The 17,802-nt window shown below is 37.6% G+C and overlaps 1 protein-coding gene across 1 annotated transcript in view; it reads left to right on the forward strand.

Moving 5' to 3' along the window:
• LOC111156589 (ADAMTS like 1) overlaps window positions 1-17,802 on the forward strand; it is a 934,723-nt gene that overhangs the window by 597,840 nt on the left and 319,081 nt on the right. The window contains exon 5 of the mRNA XM_022517576.1: window positions 6,010-6,246. Within this exon, the coding sequence (XP_022373284.1) occupies window positions 6,010-6,246 (237 nt within the window). The remainder of the gene's footprint in view (window positions 1-6,009; window positions 6,247-17,802) is intronic.

The raw sequence follows: 17,802 nt of genomic DNA on the forward strand, positions 1-17,802 counted from the left end.
CCCCACCAACCTTCCTCCACCAATCCTCAGTTTGTTCTCCATCATCAAGAGTCCCTTATGGCTTGTGGGCTTATTTTCCTCTCTCCTTTTTTTCTTTTCCCCCTTCCTATATGGTCGTCTGTTTTTCTTCTTAAATTCCACATATGAGTGAGGTCATATGGTATTTGTCTTCCTCTGACTGACTGACTTCATTTAGCATAATACTCTCTAGCTCATCCACATCATTGCAAATGGTAAGATGTCATTCTTTTTAATGGCTGAATAATATTCCTGTGTGTGTGTGTGTGTGTGTGTGTATGTGTGTATACCAAATCTTCTTTATCCATTCATCAATCAATGGATGTTTGGGCTCTCTCCATACTTACCTGGCAGGGGAAATACCATGATCACCCAAACTCTGAATAAAAAAAGCAGAGAGCCAAGTAATGGAGACAAAAATATATAAACGGGGCAGCCTGCCATCTACTTAAGTGTGCTAAGACATTTGTAAGTTTTAGGCGTATATTTTTCCAGATTCTCCATCCATTTATTGTGAAGGAAACTTATAATCTCTTCCTATTTTACCATCAGTACATCGAGGATTCCCAATATTTCTAGGATAAAACTGAGAACTAGTAGGTTTTTCTAAAGTCATCAAGTAGCTGATAAATTTCTCTATATGTTTATATCATGAAGTAGCAATCCCAAATTGCTAGCAAATAGAGCAAATGCCTTACTAAGAAGCTCTGGTTTCCTGCATGGTAACGTTTATGAGGAAGGAGTGGATAGCGCAGGATGAAGGGGCAATAAAAAATTCAGAAGAACAGTTGCAAGATAGGGAAGTAGAGTGGGAAGCATAGATTTCTTCCATGGCTACAGTTCATGTGGCCACCTAAATACACTTTCTGTGTTTTCTTGACTATTATCAGTTATTAATAGTGACTCTGTAAATAAAAGCATGGAATCAGAATATGGCACTCCTATAATACATTAAGTGAAACAGCAAAAATTACCAGAAGTGGTCAACCATCGAATGACAGAGGTAAAGCAGAGACATGTCCCTCTGGAAAGAAAATGTCTTCCTTAAAAAGAGAAAAAATAAAGAAAAAGTAGTGTTTCTCCTGACCCCGAATCTATTTTCTGTATTATTTTTTCAAAAACCATCTCAAAGGCCTTTCAGATGCTCCCACCTTAGCTGCTGAGAGATCATCTTTTATATTCCACCCAGTGGGTAAACTCTGGAAAGCCTAACTCTCTTTTATCCCACCATGTAATCTGATCCACCTATCATCATCAGGGGACATCTGGGATCCATCTTATCTTTCTCACTGGCTAGTTGATTAACCAGAAAGTGTTTTGAATTGGATTCATATATGGCAGAACTCCACGGATTTTATGAATTATAACGGGAGCAAATGAAAGGTCAGATTTTTATTCCTGTCCTTTTAAAGAAAAAAATTCTGTTGCCGTTCACATCGAGTATTTAAAAATTGGAGAGAAAAACTGTGATATTGTATTAATGGCTAAATACAGTAATTCATGGGATCCTCTGACTATTTTAAACAAAATACATTTTTTTTCAGAGTGAGGAAGTCCTGAGTCAGTATCCTGATACAGGCTTGTCAATCCACAGGCATATTACGATTAGTTGGAAATAGACAGAAGGCCAGGGAAAGTGTTAGATTGCTCTTTCTTGACCCATCTCCGCTTGATGGCATTTCTAGAGACATAAGAGAGGCTGGAAGTTGGGGACCTTTAATCCAGGGCATCTTTCCCACACCACGTTTTTTGCCATATTCCTGATGGAGGATGTGTCTGGTTCAAATAGCCACTAGACTTTTCAATAATCTTAATTGTTTTCATCATTACTACCTATGAGCCAGGTTCAGTGCATAAGTATATAAATAATTCACTTGTTTTCTTCTTTCATTATCCCAACTGAAAACTCATGATTCTTACTACTAAGATTTTAGGAGACCCAAAATCACAATGTTCATATCCAGTACCTTCTACATTCAGTATAACCTAAGGAAAACCACATCTCATGGGCAGAGCTGATGACATGGTATCATAAAGCATCTCTCCAGAAGCTAATATTTCAAAGGTGATGCCCAGGATAAGACAGAAAATATTTTTTCAAAACAATTAGGGCATCAGTTTCTAAATCTGATTTCTGGGGGAATAGGAAAAATAGTGGTCTCATGAACCAAATTATAATTAAAAGCTAAAAACTTGGTACAGGGCGAATCTCTATACAAATGAGAGCTGTTGCAATTATTATGATCATACTGGTGGGACAAGAAGCTAAGATGATTCTGCTTGAGTTTCCGCTCCTGCAGCTGGGTGATCCCAGCTGTATCAGGGGTTCAACGAGGGTCTTGAACTATGCTTGAGATGTTTTGGGTTCAACAAAGAAGCTTTTGCCAAATCCTTCTTCCCTTAATTTTTAAACATGTGTATTTCAAGGGAAATTTGATTCATATGTTTCTGATTCATTTACACTTAAATCATCAAAATGTTATTTTGTAAGAGCTATTTGATGTCCAAGAAGCTTTCTGAACCTGTTTTATAAGTCCTCTTAAGTCCTTTTTCTTAAAACAGGAAGTTGCATTTTGCCAAGTACAAATAAACTAAAACATTAAAAAGGTTCAAGTTCAGTTTCCAACTCTCAACGCCAGGTTTTAAGTACATTCTCAATTTAGCAAAATGTATTTTCCCACCCCTACAAAAATATGGGTGGAAGAAAAGGCAGCAATGATAAAAGTGAATTAAGGAATTCCCAAGCATTATTATTCTCAGAGACATTTCTCCACTTGTGAAAGTTCACGAAACCTGTAACAGATACTCTTGCGCCAATTAGATACAGGTGAGTTGAGAACAGGACCAACAGTCAGCTCCTCGATTCTCTGTTTACTGTTTTCATCACAGAAAAAGAAAACCTAAAAGTGTTAATATTACAACTTTTTGCTTATTTTACTTTTGAATGCCTTTGAGTCTTCTTTATTTTAGTAAAGATGTCAAGACTCAACACATTTGGTTGAATAGAAGAGACTCTAAGAGACTAGGCAGTTTTATGTCCATTCTAAGATGATGTAACATCAATTTAAAAACATAACTGATACTCTTCTCGGAATTGGATAAATGAAGAAAATTATCTCTGGTTCATACTAAGAGGTCTCTTAATTATATATTACCCTCATTACTTTAATGCAGAGATGATTCATCCTGACCCTGTAATTCCCTTACCGCTGATTCACTTTCATTTCTAGAAAAAAGAGCTAAAGATTAATTATGAGAGGGGTTTGTGACCATTCTAAACAATTTCCCCAGCGTTCTACTTTCCTCAGTCCACTTCAACATTTCTTTTGTGCTACTGAGAAATCATGTGATTCTCGAGATGGCAGAAATTATGCAACTGAAAACACTTAATTTAAACATCATTGACAGGGATGCCAAGTGGCTCAGTCAGTTGAATGTCCAACTCTTGTATTCAGCTCAGGTCATGATCTCAGGGTCATGAGATCAAGTCCCCTGTCAGGTTCCACACTCAGCGGGGAGTCTGCCTGAAATTCTCTCTCCCTCTCCCTCTGCCCCCCCACCCAACTCGTACGCACTCTCTCTCTCAGAAAAAGTAAAATAAAATAAATAAAATAAACATTATTAACTAAGCTATCAGTTCTGCTGTGGGAGCTCACATGCAGTGGCCACCAAGGAAACTTGTTGATCATAGATAGCAGCTTTTATTAACAGTCTCTGTTGTGTCTCAGATGGGGGAAGTTTAGGAAGAGGATGTGTAGATTGGAGGGCAATGTTCAGTCATAGGGTTATTTCAGGACAGAAGCTAGTGAATGAGGGCTAAGCAGAGACTAGTAGGATTTGTAAACAAGTTGTGGTCTTGTTTTTAACATGAACCCATGAAGAGTGACTGTTAAAATCTGTTTTTGCTTTTATTTTGGAATACATGTTCTGAAAGGAGCCTGCATTAAAACACTGAAGTTCAGACAGTTTGTGTTACTATCGTACAACTTACCTGTTGTGTGATTCATGGCATAGTTTTGTAGGGTGTGGTTTTGTTTTAGTTCTCATGAGGAAAGACTAAATATCACAAAAGACAAAGTACAGCATGCTTATTAACTGATAGATTTTTTAAAGTTTTTAAGTTGTAGCCTATCATTTACAAAATTAATAAGTAATGAATTTTAATTATACTTTTTTTCAGACAATATTTGAAATCACTTAAGCCTCATTGGGTACCTATGTGTCTATACCTATATTATATAATTTTTTTCCTTTAACACTATGTTTTATTCACTCCAAGAACGTGTATTATAATATCAGTAAATACCTTTGAGATTTTGTATTGCATTTTAAACTATTTTGTGTTCATCTTAAATAAGTGTGTGTTTATCCACCATCTTGCCTAGAAAGAATTTATGCTGCCCCAAATATTAAAACCTTACATGCGGCTTGGTATTACCACTAAAGTTTGAAAAAAGAGTCAGGAATTCCCTTTTATAAAATAGAGTAATGCTATTCTCACCGTGCTTCTTTAAAGAGATTTTCAGAGAAAGAAACCTTGTATAAGAAGAACCCTTAAAAATGATGATGTGGTAACCAAGACCTGCTAAAGGCCACATGCAAACCCCTATTTGAGGTTTTTTAAAAATTATAGTAAAAGCCTTTCAACAAATGGATAGGCTTTTTTTTTTTTTTAAAGATTTTATTTATCTGAGAGTGAGAAAGAGAGAGAAAGCATGAGTGGGGTGTAGGGACAGAGGAGGATGGACAAGCAGACTCCCCGCTGAGCAGGGAGCCCTAAGTGGGACTCCATCCCAGGACCCTGGGATCATGACCTGAGCCAAAGCCAGATGCTTAATTGAGCCACCCAGGCTCCCCAACGAATGGATATTCTATAATCTTCCATACTAAATTCTAATCTGAACACATGGAGAATGAAATAAATATATCCAAAAGGCTTTCTGAGGAATGGGTGATTCTTGCCTTTTTAAAGTTGAGTATCATTTGCTTTCACTAAAATGTATCAGGTTTTAGATAATAGCCATCCCGAGTTATAGTTTTAATTTTAAAATGCCCTTTATAAGATATACATTTAAAGCATTCTTATTTTCCACTGGTCTCTGCCAACGTGATTTAAAATTCAAATTCAGAGAATCTCATAATTCTCCAGCTTTTTCTCTTCAGTGGCTTCATTGAATAATCATAGTAATAGCTACCATGTACTTTCTTCCTTATGCCAGTATTTGGCTGACATAAGCCCGTGAAATTCTCACAGTGACCTTGAGGGCTAAGTAGTATTATTGCCTCTGTTTAAACAAAAGGAAACCTAGTCTCAGAGAGACCCATTATATCGTAGTTTTGCTCCCATCTGAGAAGTCCAAACCTTTGCACTCTGCTGTGTTGCCTTATGCTAAGGAAATTCCGATATAAATGCTCTTTTCTCTTTTTTGCTCCCCATATTTAATTCTAAATACTGTGCAGCCTAAGTTTTAGAAAAATTCACAATTACACAAAAAATGTTTGAAGGAAACTATCACAGCTTTGTGCTGTGAGCTGTTATAGTACTGTCATAGCTTTCATTATTAGGACTGAAAGCAGCAGACATGTTTTTCGACTAACCCTCTGACTTCAGTAAGGTCTACTGAAGTTACAAGGAAATCTAAATGGTATTTCATTAAGGAGGGATCCGTGCACCAATCAACATATTTCAGAAAATAGATTCCAGGGTGACGACTTTACCGACAAAATGAGTATCAATGAGATCGATCTCAAGTTGATTACTTTTCCATTTAGCTTTAATCCAAAAATATATTTCCAGGTGATTACTTTCTCAAAGCTCTACATTGTTCAAAGCCGAAGAATCCTATGATCCCTCATGATATAGAAGTGTCCATCTCTAACACCAGGACATTTGTGCTGTTTTCTAAGACTTTGACAGACCACATGGCTGCACCAGTTCTCTGTTTGGGCTGCCCTTTTCACCTGTGTGTCCCTCCCACCTCTCTTCTCCAGGACTGCCCCCCAGAAGCAGGCGACTTCCGGGCTCAACAATGCTCCGCTCACAATGATGTCAAGCACCATGGCCAATTTTATGAATGGCTTCCTGTGTCTAATGACCCTGACAACCCATGTTCACTCAAATGCCAAGCCAAAGGAACAACCCTGGTTGTTGAACTTGCACCTAAAGTCTTAGATGGCACCCGTTGCTACACAGAGTCTTTGGATATGTGCATCAGTGGTTTGTGCCAAGTAAGTGCTGGTTTCTTTCCATTCTATTTTTCTAGAAGGTTTTAGTGTCTCTGTGTAAATAGCTTTTGTATAGTCCTGCTATCTCAATCATTCAGTGTCCCTTTTTCTAGAATTTATGAAGGATGACAGATTTGAAAATTGAGGTTTAATTTCAGTTGAAACTACAAATGTTGTAGTTTATGTTAAGGAAAAGAGGGCTGGAATTGTTTTTACTTTCTTTGAGTCTCTGCTGAATATGAAAGGCTGAAAGTTCTTGACTGTGTGTGTCAGTTTTGTATTAGACTCCGAAATTGCCTCTACCTTGGTTGTCCCTGAAATGTATTTGCATGTGCATGTGTGGCGTGCGTGCACGCGTGCGTGTGCGTGTGTGTGTGTGTGTGTTTGGAGGTATCGATTTTCATTTACTTAGAGCTTCAGAATACTTTGGGTAAGATTAGCTCTGAAGTTGCCACGTGAACTCTGGGCAAATTTATTTCTTCATTATTATAACTGTAATTTTGTTGAAAGTTCAGGCAAACTCCTGAAAGGCATGGAAGTGTGAGCTAAGTCAGATTTCCTCCAGGCAAGTCTTTAAAATAGGGATAATAAAGAGGTCTGATTTCTGGTATCAATTTATCGGTTGGGTGGGGAGTTAGTAAGAAGAGAGAAAGTTAGTAGTTAATATGTTTGCGATGTATTTGCCATCTTCAACCTTGGATTAGGGTGACCAACCTAGTTTTTGGAGCAGGCCGTTGCTAGAATTTCCTGTGTGCTATACTTGACCATATACTTTTTGTATTTCACTAAGTAGACATTTTCAGAATCTTTGCTTCTTCCAAGACAATATTGGTTGAAATTTTTCTCTCTTCAGAATCTCTAATATCTCAGCTAGCAATATAAGAATAAGCGTAAAATGTGTTTCAGTAATTTGTCTTTTCAAATTCACATGTTTGTTTAAGACCTAAACCTATATTTACATATAAAAGGAATAACTGTAATGTGAATTACTACAAGAAATGTGAGGTGTCCTGAATGATTTTCTGTATACGAGAGGCGAGACAGACATGCTAAACCTTCATAAAATCTAACATCATGAGACAGGGAAATTGTGGCATGTCCACGCACTTCCCAAGTGGAAGGATCAAGGTAATATATACATGTCTGTGAATGACTTTATATACAAGAGATATGTGAATTTCAGATACAAATTGGAATATAGAATCTTAACTATTTTAGAGATAGGAAAAGCCTAAGGGATTATCTAGTCAATGTCCTAAAAAGCCAAAGATATTACTTGTGATATTTGGTGCTTGCTTCCTTCTCTGGGATTTTCACTGGTGTGGAATTGTGAAATCCGTAACAGCTTTGGGAATAATAGAGAATTGTAAAGCAAATGCATATAGAAAAGAAGCTATGTTGTAGGGAATGGCAAATAAAATAATAATTCTTATGTGTTTCTCCTACTGGAGTAAAACCAGACAGAGTTCCATTTTGTACATTGAGAAAAAAAAAAAACAGAATAATTACATGATTTTTCTGAAAGTTATATCATGATCATGAAAGGGAACTAAATTCCTGGTCTCCTGATACCTAGTCCAAAGCTGTTTGTACTGTATTACACTGATGAATGGACCAAAACAAACAAGACAGGTCAGCAAATTAGGTTTCATTTATTTCTGTGGTATGGGAGTTCAACGTGGCCTCTTTCTTTCCTCGACTAATCCTGCCAGCTGGCCTCATATATGTTGGCAACTGAAAGGGAATCCTATCTCAGCAGTGAAAGTAAGAATTTTATATATAGTAAATATGGAGTAATAGTGCTGGACGTTTGGTTTACAAGTATAAGATGCCTCCTTCACTTCAATTCCTATGAGTGTAACTTTTTAGATTGGGGGGGGTGGAAAATGTAAATTATAGAGTATCTGAAAAGAATATCTAAAAGGGGCAAAAGCATGGGAAAGGAGATGAAATAATTGGGATTGCTTTTAGGCACTAACACGCTGTTTGGCTAGAGAGCAGGGCACCCCCAAGGTCCACTGTAAGAAGACAGAGAGATTGTTTGGGAGAAAATCATAGATGCTTGAATCGCAGATGGACAGGACTCTGCAAACAGTGGGTGGCTAAGAGAGTGTTTTGGTGGAGAAAAAGCATATTCAGAGCTCTGTCTTAAAAAGATTAATATGGCTGCAGTTGTCGGACTTTGAAATGCAAGGCCCTAAAACCAAGGAATCCATCTGGAAGGAGGCTCTTAGATCAGCCAAGGTGAGGCAAAGTATGAGCCTGGGTCAGGGCAGTGACAGTGAGGAAATAGTAAGAAAACTAAGCGTAAAACTAGGAAGGAGTTTTCATTTTGATTAAAACTAGGGCAAAGGGTAGAAAGCAATAAATCAGATTAATCATGCTCAGGGGATCAAAAATTACAACTCAATATGAATTTATAATGGATATAATTTTGGATCCTTGCTACCATTACTGTAACAGCGTGTATTTTCATGATTAGAGCCTACTTCAGCTTTATAAAAAAGAGGGAAGGGACAGATGATAGCAAGATGACAGAGGAATAAAGATGGAATGTTTAAATGCAGTGTATACATTTTTAGAAGGACAAAAGTAGAGTCAGTCAGTGTAAGAAAAGCACTCACTACTACTTCATAGAGTTTAAATGCATAAATTCTTTTCTACTTAGAAAAAAATTCCTTTATTAGCTTATATCTGTGTATTTGTATTTTTAGTCTTTGGTAAGTAACATTAAGAAAAAGTCATATTTTCATAATTTTTGAAACTGTCAGGAGTCTCAATGCTAAATGAAATGTGCAGTTTTTCACTTGAACAGTTTCTCCTAGTTTTCCAAAAAAAAAAAAAAATCATTTTCTCTGCTCTATTTTCCCTCATTTCTACAACATTTGTTGGGGATTCTTAGCTCTTTCTCTGGTTTTCTTTCTGCCTTATTATAACTTTCTTGGCAAGCTGTTTCAAGTATTTTTGATGCTTGACAGATATAAATTATAAGTATAAAGAAGCAAATATCTAGCTTTGGACATAGCCTTGCTTTGATAGAAAATGACAGCGTAACTACAGAGAGTTGTCATTCATAAGTACTAATTATTTCTGTTAATACCTGTTTAATGCTCAAGTAAGAACCACTTCCTCAAACTGGACCTTTTACTATTAAGCTATTAAATACAACTATTAAACTATTAAATACAACTATTAAACTACTGAATACGATTGTGGAGTCTTAACCCTTTCTAGCCAGGAGATACCTTAGCAATCCATAGAGAAGGAAACTGAGACCAGAAAATGTCCCAAGGTCATGATTGAGTGGCTTGTCTCTATTTGTTGGGGATTTGCTTCAGGAAAATTCTAGAATCATCGCCATTTATAATAATGCCTTATTCTTAGTAATATTGGAGCGTCCTATTAGGCAGTATAATCATTCATAATAGCAATATTAATCATAAAGTAGCTTCCATTTTTGAGTGACTACCATACCTAGGCATTATTTGTCTATTTTTTCCTAATACAATTGACCCTTGAACAGCATGGGTTCAAACTTCATGGGTCTATTTACACATGGATTTTTTTTTTAACAAATTACATTAGAAAAAATTTGGAAATTTGCAACAATTTGAAAAAAATCTGCAGAAGAACCAAGTAGCCTAGAAATTTCAAAAAAATTAAGAAAAAGTTAGCTATGTCATGAATGCATGAAATATAGGTAGAAGTAGTCTATTTTATCATTTACTAATGTAAGACACACACAAATCTATCATAAAAAGTTAAAACCTATCAAAACTCACACACAAACACAGATTGTACAGGATCTCTGCATTTTGGATGTTGAGTGTTAATAATACCCACACCACCTACAGTGTTTTGTATCAGTAAAGCAATATTGATGGAGACATTTCATCTTGTAAACAGGTGACATAAACTTACTGTATTGGTAAATTGCAGTACAGTCTGGAAAATGTATTTTCCTTATGATTTCCTTAACATTTTCTTTTCTCTAGCTTACTTTATTATAAAAATACAGTCCATCATACATATAACACATGAAATGTTTGTTAATCAATGGTTTATGTTATGGGTAAGGTTTCCAGTCAATGGTAGGCTGCAAGTAGTTAAGTTTTTGGAGAGTCAAAGGTTGTACGTGGATTTTCAGCTGCGCAGGGGTGAGCAGCTCTAAACCTCAGATTGTTCCAAAGTCAGCTGCACTTACAACTCTCCATATTAGGCAGCATTATCTTCATTTCACAGATGAAGAACTGAGGCTCAGTCACAGCACCAGCCCAGAGGTACCGAGTTCTGTCTGACTCCCAAACTCCTACTTCTCTGGTGAGGCTGAGTGGCTAGAGATAGGAACCATCTGATGTTCAGAAATGGTTCCCCAACTAAGCTACATACCAGAATCACTTGGAGAGCTCTTAAAAGATACGACTCTTAGTCCCCATCCCCCAGAAACTCGGATTTATTAGTTCTCTATAGAACGCTCTCCTTATCCTGTTGTTTGACCAGATTTATGAAGCACTTATGGGCTGAGAAGCAGACAGGATTTAAAGTCAAAGGACACGACTTAGAATCTGGCTCTTCTGTCATAATCTTGACCAGCCTTCCTGAATTCTGTTTTTCAGTCTGGGGGAAATAAGGCTGTCTCGCAGACTATCGTGAGATATTCGTATGAAAATGCCTAACTGTGAAGTGCTATGGAAATGCAGAAAACCCTGAACATCTTAACTTGAAAATTACATAAAAGTTGTGGTTCCCTGTGTGAGATATCATAACCCTGCAACAATTCAAAAAAGTTTCTAGAAGGAGATAAAGCAAGCAACTTCTTATTCCGCTAAGAACATTAGAAAAGGAGAACTTAAATCATGTATTTCACCATCATCATTTCTTAACTGAAATGTTAATATCAAGGACAGAGTAAGAACCCGATTTCAGAATCAAGGACAGTACTTTAATTCAAACATGAGAAAGTTACTACCCTCTACTTAGTTTTTTTGTTTTTTGTTTTTTTTTGCCTCCAGAACACAGAAATTGTTACAGTTCTTCACAGACCAGCATTTGGAAAACATTGTCTTTGGGATCTAGTCCAACCCAGAGAAATATTGGTACTAGGTATGATTTTCCCAGGATCTTATAGCTCGTTAATGGCAGGCTAGAGGTCAGAGAATGTCAATATTTATCAACATTTTTGACTATGCATATCCCATGGTCCAAGATTTTAGTTTCAACACTATCATTTATACGTGAAATCAACAGGTTTAGTGAATATATCTTTTCAAAACGCACTCCTCCCCTTCCCTCCTACCTTAGAAACTGATCATCATTGGCAGGTCACTGTGTTGGTGTCTCTCCCCAACTTTTCTCTCAAACTAAGAAATACTGGGATTTCTATTTGCTTGTTGTAGTTCAAGATCAGATGAAGTTGGAGATAAGGCAGAGTTGGGGGGGTGGTGCAGAGGGCAGGACGGGGAGGGCAGCATTCGTCATCCTATGAATAGTTTGGAGCAAAGGGTCTGGAGTCAGATTGCCTGGTTCGAATTTAGGCTCTACCACTTGTTGATATGGGACTTGAGGCATAGGAGCAAGTTCCTATGCCTCAGCTTCCTCACCTGCAAAATGAGGCTAAGATTTGTAACTACCTGGTAGGATTACTAGGAGGATTGAGTAATCAAATGTTTAAAGTTCTTACTATAAGCTTGATAAATACTAGCCTGTAGCGACAGTAATAGTAGTAACCCAACTACTTCTTGCCATTGACTTTTTCTCTTTTTGAGTGCCTGGTTTAAGGCAGTTATACATACAAAAGGGGATACCGATGTCCCAGTGAATGAACAGACCTTCTGTTAATTTCCTATTGCAACCTTTTTTTACTAATAGCTCCACGTTGTGCCATTATCAGCTCCTGGCCCAGGGTAGTGAATTGCATCCTGTCCAGAGTTAATGAGGCATCACAAATAGGATCAGCTCTATTAGTCCTGCTGTTATTCATTTATTTTCATTATCCAAATTACCCATTTATATTTGCTATAAAGCACAAGGCTGGTTTCTGTTTTAAATATATAAAAGTGAGTAGCATAAATTTACAGATAGAACATGTGCTGTTGTTAAAAATAATTTTGAGGTTATTTTGAAGTCAGATTCCAAAAAGTGTGCTTTGTAGCTATAATTAATGAAATTCATCAGCTGATACCTAATTTGTGTGTATCAAAAAGACCAAGTGTCACTATCAACCGGCTCTCTTGTAATGAATCTACGTATTTATAATGTCACTTATATGGCCATGTTAGAAAATAAGCCATTTCAAAAAGGAAGAGAAGACTTTCTTTCAAGTAATTCCTCATAGGGTATTGTTTTAACATGAATAGTACAATTAAAAAATAAGCTGTAAATTGGATCGTGGAGTTTTGACATTTACATTATGGCAACGTTACAAAGAACTGCGTTTCTAACAAAGAAGTTCTTTCCATTTTTAATAACTCCTGTATGTGAGTAGTTAGAAAGGAATTAAGTGGAATGATTATTTCTCCATCTCTGTCTGTGACCTAAGTCACTAGTATCAAATGTCTACCAGTTATTCTAAAGGTGGTGATGTCAGGAACAAGGAGTTAGCCGTTTTCCTTCTGTGTTTTGTAATCCACTTCTTTGTGGAAGTCTGGTGTTGCTTAAAAGATGTAAGCTCATTTACTACCTTACTAGTTAATTTCTGGCAAGTTACTTAGTTTCTGAACATTGTTTATTTCTTCTCTCAAAAAACTGCTCCATGTGGGGTACTGAGGATACAAAGTAAAGTCAAGTCTTTTCGCTCTAGAGCCATACCTTTGTAGGGTTACTGTGAAAAATTCAGTTATTTAAAAAATTATTCATTTAACAAATATTTACTTAGAATTACCAGTGTGTATGCTTGATTACCAAAGATAGATGAATGAAGAGAAAAAAACAAGTCTCTGAATTTACCCTCTGAGGAGAGAGATGATGAATATATAGAAAATTATACTTTCATCCTATATTACACGCCCCTCACTGAATACAAAAAAGTACACTCAAGTCACTAGACTATATTCTCCTCACTGTAAACAAGGTGCTTTTCGTAAAATACAGATTCAGCTTCATTTCTTATCTGCTCAAATCATTTCAGTTGCACTCTTGCATCAGAGTAAAGAAAGCCCAAATTTCTTACACAGTCGGTTTCTTTACCGGGTTGCTTAAAATAACAGAAACGTTTTCTGTCACGTTCTGGAAGCTAGAAGTCCAAAATCAATGTGTCCTCAGAGCCATGCTTCTTCTGAGACTCTGGGTAGAAACTTGTTGCCTCTTCCCAGCTTCTAATAGTGGCAGTCAGCCTTTGCCTTCATCTTCATGGGGCCATCTTCCCTCTCTGCCTATCTTTTTGTCTTTACATAACCTTCTCCTGGTGTCTCTGGTTTCTCCTCTTATAAGAACACCAATGATATTGGATCAGGACCCATTCTAATTGAGTATGACCTCATTTTAACTTGGTTATTTCTACAAAAAGGATCTTTCCAAAGTAAGATCACATTCACAGGTAATGGGGGGAGGGAACAGTGAAGGAATTTCAACATGTTTTTTTTGAGACACAATTCAGCCCACAATAGCATGCATCCCTGTTTATTTATATATAGTGCAAACATATACATACACACACACACATATGTATAAACATATGTTTTTAATAGTGTGTAGGAGCAAAAATGGAAGAAATTCAGGCTGTGTAAATAGCTGGGGTATTTAACCAAGATGTGGGGTCAAGGAATGCTCAGAGGAAGAGAACTGAAAATGCTCTAACCAGTGCCTAGAACTGAAGGAGGAGAGTAAAGGGATAAAAGACCTATGTCTTGAGGAAATGTCTTCTTACCCAAATGTAAAAAGACTGGGGACTTGCGATATTGAGGTCAAAAAGAGTGCCTTTGAAATAATTCAAGCAGATGGAAGATAAGGTAAGACATATATTTTAGAAAGAGCACTCCATCTTCAGTGAGAGCAATAGATTGGAAAAGGTCAAAAAATCGTAGTGAGATGAGAAGGAGAGATTCGAATGCAAATTCGAGGTGGAATCCATGGACTTGGTGATTGGTTAAATGCAGCAGGAGAGAAAAAATGAGTGTTGAAGGTGATGCCTGGTTTTCTAGCTTGAACAACGTGTGGTGCTGCTATTCCTTGAAATGAAATGTAGGAGAAGAGTCAGGCATTGGTTTGGGGCAGTGATGAACAATGAGATGATGCGTGTATAGTGTACTGTCTGCCTTCTGGTATGCACTCGGTGACTTTACATCCTTCTCCTTCCCTCCTAACTCTGTCTTCTTAAGTCCATTAAGTTTGTATACTCCCAAGCCTATTTATGCATGGTTAACATTTGCTGGGTTAACCTTTCCTATGACCATGTACCAGCTGGATGGCAACTCAACCCAAGTGTTTGTCTCAGGAAAAACTGAAGTCAAACTAGCGTGTGGCATTTCAAAGATCCTTGAAGTATCTTCTCTCTTTGAAGAGCCAAGAGATAAAAAAAGTAACTTTCCATAGGTCCTCATTCATCTTATGATAGTCCCTTCCTGCCATCCTAGTTCAGTCCTTTTTAAATGTATGTATTATGTCTACTCACAGAAACCATTTTTGTTAAATGGGAATACTTTTTCCATCTTGATGTTCAGCTTGTGGGAAACCTTTCTTCCTATAGCTTTCATAGGAGAGCCTTTTTTGGAAAGTTATATCCATTTAATTTTTCCATTGAAATGAAGCTCAGTCTGGGAAAGGCAGGATTGATTGTTTTCCCAAAGAGATTTGGTGAAGTAGTTGAAGAGAGAGTGAATCTAATGTAGAAACAAATTTCAGGTTTTGTCCTTTTTGGTGCAATCTTGTTTGCAGAATAGACTGTGTATGTCGCCATGTGCTTCTTACGCCAGTTCTTTGGGATATCTTTATCATTTCCATTTGATAACTGAGGAGATTGAGACTCATAGAAGTTCATACAACTAGACAAAGGCAAAGCTACAATTCAAACCCCATTATCCCTATTATATATCATCTGTTTTCTGGGGAAATTTTTTTGATGATTTTATTTATTTATTTGACAGAGAGAGACACAGCGAGAGAGGGAACACAAGCAGGGGGAGTGGGAGAGGGAGAAGCAGGCTTCCCGCTGAGGAGGGAGCCCAATTTGGGGCTTGATCCTTAGGACCCTGGCAGAATGACCTGAACCGAAGGCAGATGCTTAATGACTGAGCCATCCAGCTGCCCCATCGGAAAAGATATTTTTTAACAATGAAGCACAGTATCGGTAAGCACAAATCTTTGTTTTAGGGGTATGACTGTAGATAGCTCAGGTAGGGAACCCCCTGACTTGGGGATTTTGTGTTCCATTAAATGAAAGCTCTATCAGGATCTGGCAGCTTCTTTTTTTTTTTTTTTTTTTTTTGAGATTTTATTTATTTATTTGACAGATCACAAGTAGGCAGAGAGGCAGGCAGAGAGAGGGGGAAGCAGGCTCCCCACTGAGCAGAGAGCCCTATGCGGGGCTCGGTCCCAGGACCCAGAGACCATGACCTGAGCCGAAGGCAGAGGCTTTAACCCACTGAGCCACCCAGGCGCGCCAGGATCTGGCAGCTTTCTTGACTCTTCCCATGATGCTTTGTTTCACAGATGATTCTTTGGGCCCCTTTCTTGCAAAAAATACTCAAAGTGCTCAATTTTTCCTAATTATCTTTAAGAGTGCTTCAGTATTGTTAGTAACTACAAAGTTTGAGATTCCCCAAGACTACTCTCACTTTTCATAGCAGCTTCAAGTTTAGGGTCTCCAAGACTATCCTCAGGTTTGATCATTCACAAGAAGGACCCACAGAACTCACTGAAAGCTGTTGTACTCACAGTTTCAGTTGGTCACAGCAAAAGGATACCAATCAAAATCAGCCAAAGGAAGAAATGCATAGAGCAGGGTTCAGAGGAGTTCACATATGGACCCGCTAGTTGTCCTCACCCAGGAGAGTTGTATAGATGGTCCTTGCTTCTCCAAGCAGCAATATGTAACAATATGCATGGAGTATTGTCAAGCAGGGACACACCCAAGTCTTGGTGTCCAGAGTTCTTACTGAGGTTTGATCACAAAGACATGGTTGACCACCTGCATGGCTGACCTTGGTTTCCAGCCTCTCCAGAGGTTAAGTTGATACAACGTGGCCCAAAGCCCTCACCATAAATCACATTGTTAACATAGACTATCTAGCATGGCCCACAGCCCTCCCACAAACAAAACCATCCTTACTAGTCAGGAAATCACAAGCGTTTAAAGGTTACCTCCCAAGAACTAAGGGTACAAGCCACACTTCTCTTTGGGCAAAGTTTATCCTTTACTGTGCAGTGATTTTGGGGAGCTATTAATTCAAAAGATACTTAATACTCACTTTTAGTCACTAGGCTGTCCCTTGGGGTATATAGCTATGACCAGAACTCAAGCCCATCTCTCCAGGAGCCAGAACCTCTGCTTTCTGCAGCAATCATAGCTAAAGAAAAAAATATTCCCTGCTTCCCTTTATTTATTGTTTCTTACTTTGGAGAATCGCCTTATTACCTATGCAAGGATTCCATGGGAATTACTGCAACATTTACACCAAGTAGTTATTTGTGTGTGTGTGTGTGTGTGTGTGTGTGTGTGTGTGTGTGTGTGTTGAAATGTTGTGCAGAATAGTGCAGCTGCTTGGAAAACAGTTTGGCAGTTCATCAAAATGTTAAACAGAGATACCATATGAACAAGCAATCCCACTCTGAGGTATATACCCAAGAGAAATAAAAGCATGTGTCCACACACACAGAATTGTACTCAGTTATTTATAGCAGCATTTTTCATAATAGCCCAAAGCAGAAACAATCCAAATGTCCACCAACTGTTGAATGGATAAATAAAATGTGGTCCATCTCTATGGAATATTATTCTACAATAAAAAGGAATGAAGTACAAGTACATGCTATAACATGAGTGAACTTTCAAAACAATATGCTAAATGAAAGAAGCCAGTCACCAAAAGGCCACATATTCTCTTATTCCATTTATATAAAATGTCCAGAATAAGCAATTCTATTGAAACAAAAAGTAAATTAGTGGTTGCCGAAGGCTGGGGGTTAGGGTAACAAGGAGTGACTGCTAATGAGTGTGAGCTTTCTTTTAGGGGTAAGAGACTGTTCTAAACAGACTTTGGTGATGGTTTCACCATTTCATGGATGTATTAAAACCATTAAACTGTACACTTCTACGGTATGTGAAATATACCTCAAGAAAGTTGCTTTTTAGATGTGGTACAAAGATTCAGAAGTCTATGGACTAAATGTAAAGACTGTTATCTATGAGAGTGACCTGTTCTCACTATTGGACAGAGTTATTATGACTAATCCTTTAGTCTACATGGATGTCTCCTTCATTCATTATTGTTCCAAGAAGTGACTTCTGACCCTAAGTATTTATATGCATTAAAACTGACTTAGAAACTGGCATGCAACGGGTCTTTAATGAAGACCTGTTCATTCATTCAACATGAATGAATGAATGAATGACTAGTGACATCA

This window comes from Enhydra lutris, unplaced genomic scaffold, assembly GCF_002288905.1.
Source record: "Enhydra lutris kenyoni isolate GAN:26980312 unplaced genomic scaffold, ASM228890v2 scaffoldscaffold47, whole genome shotgun sequence".
In the NCBI taxonomy this organism is placed as follows: Eukaryota; Metazoa; Chordata; class Mammalia; order Carnivora; family Mustelidae; genus Enhydra; species Enhydra lutris.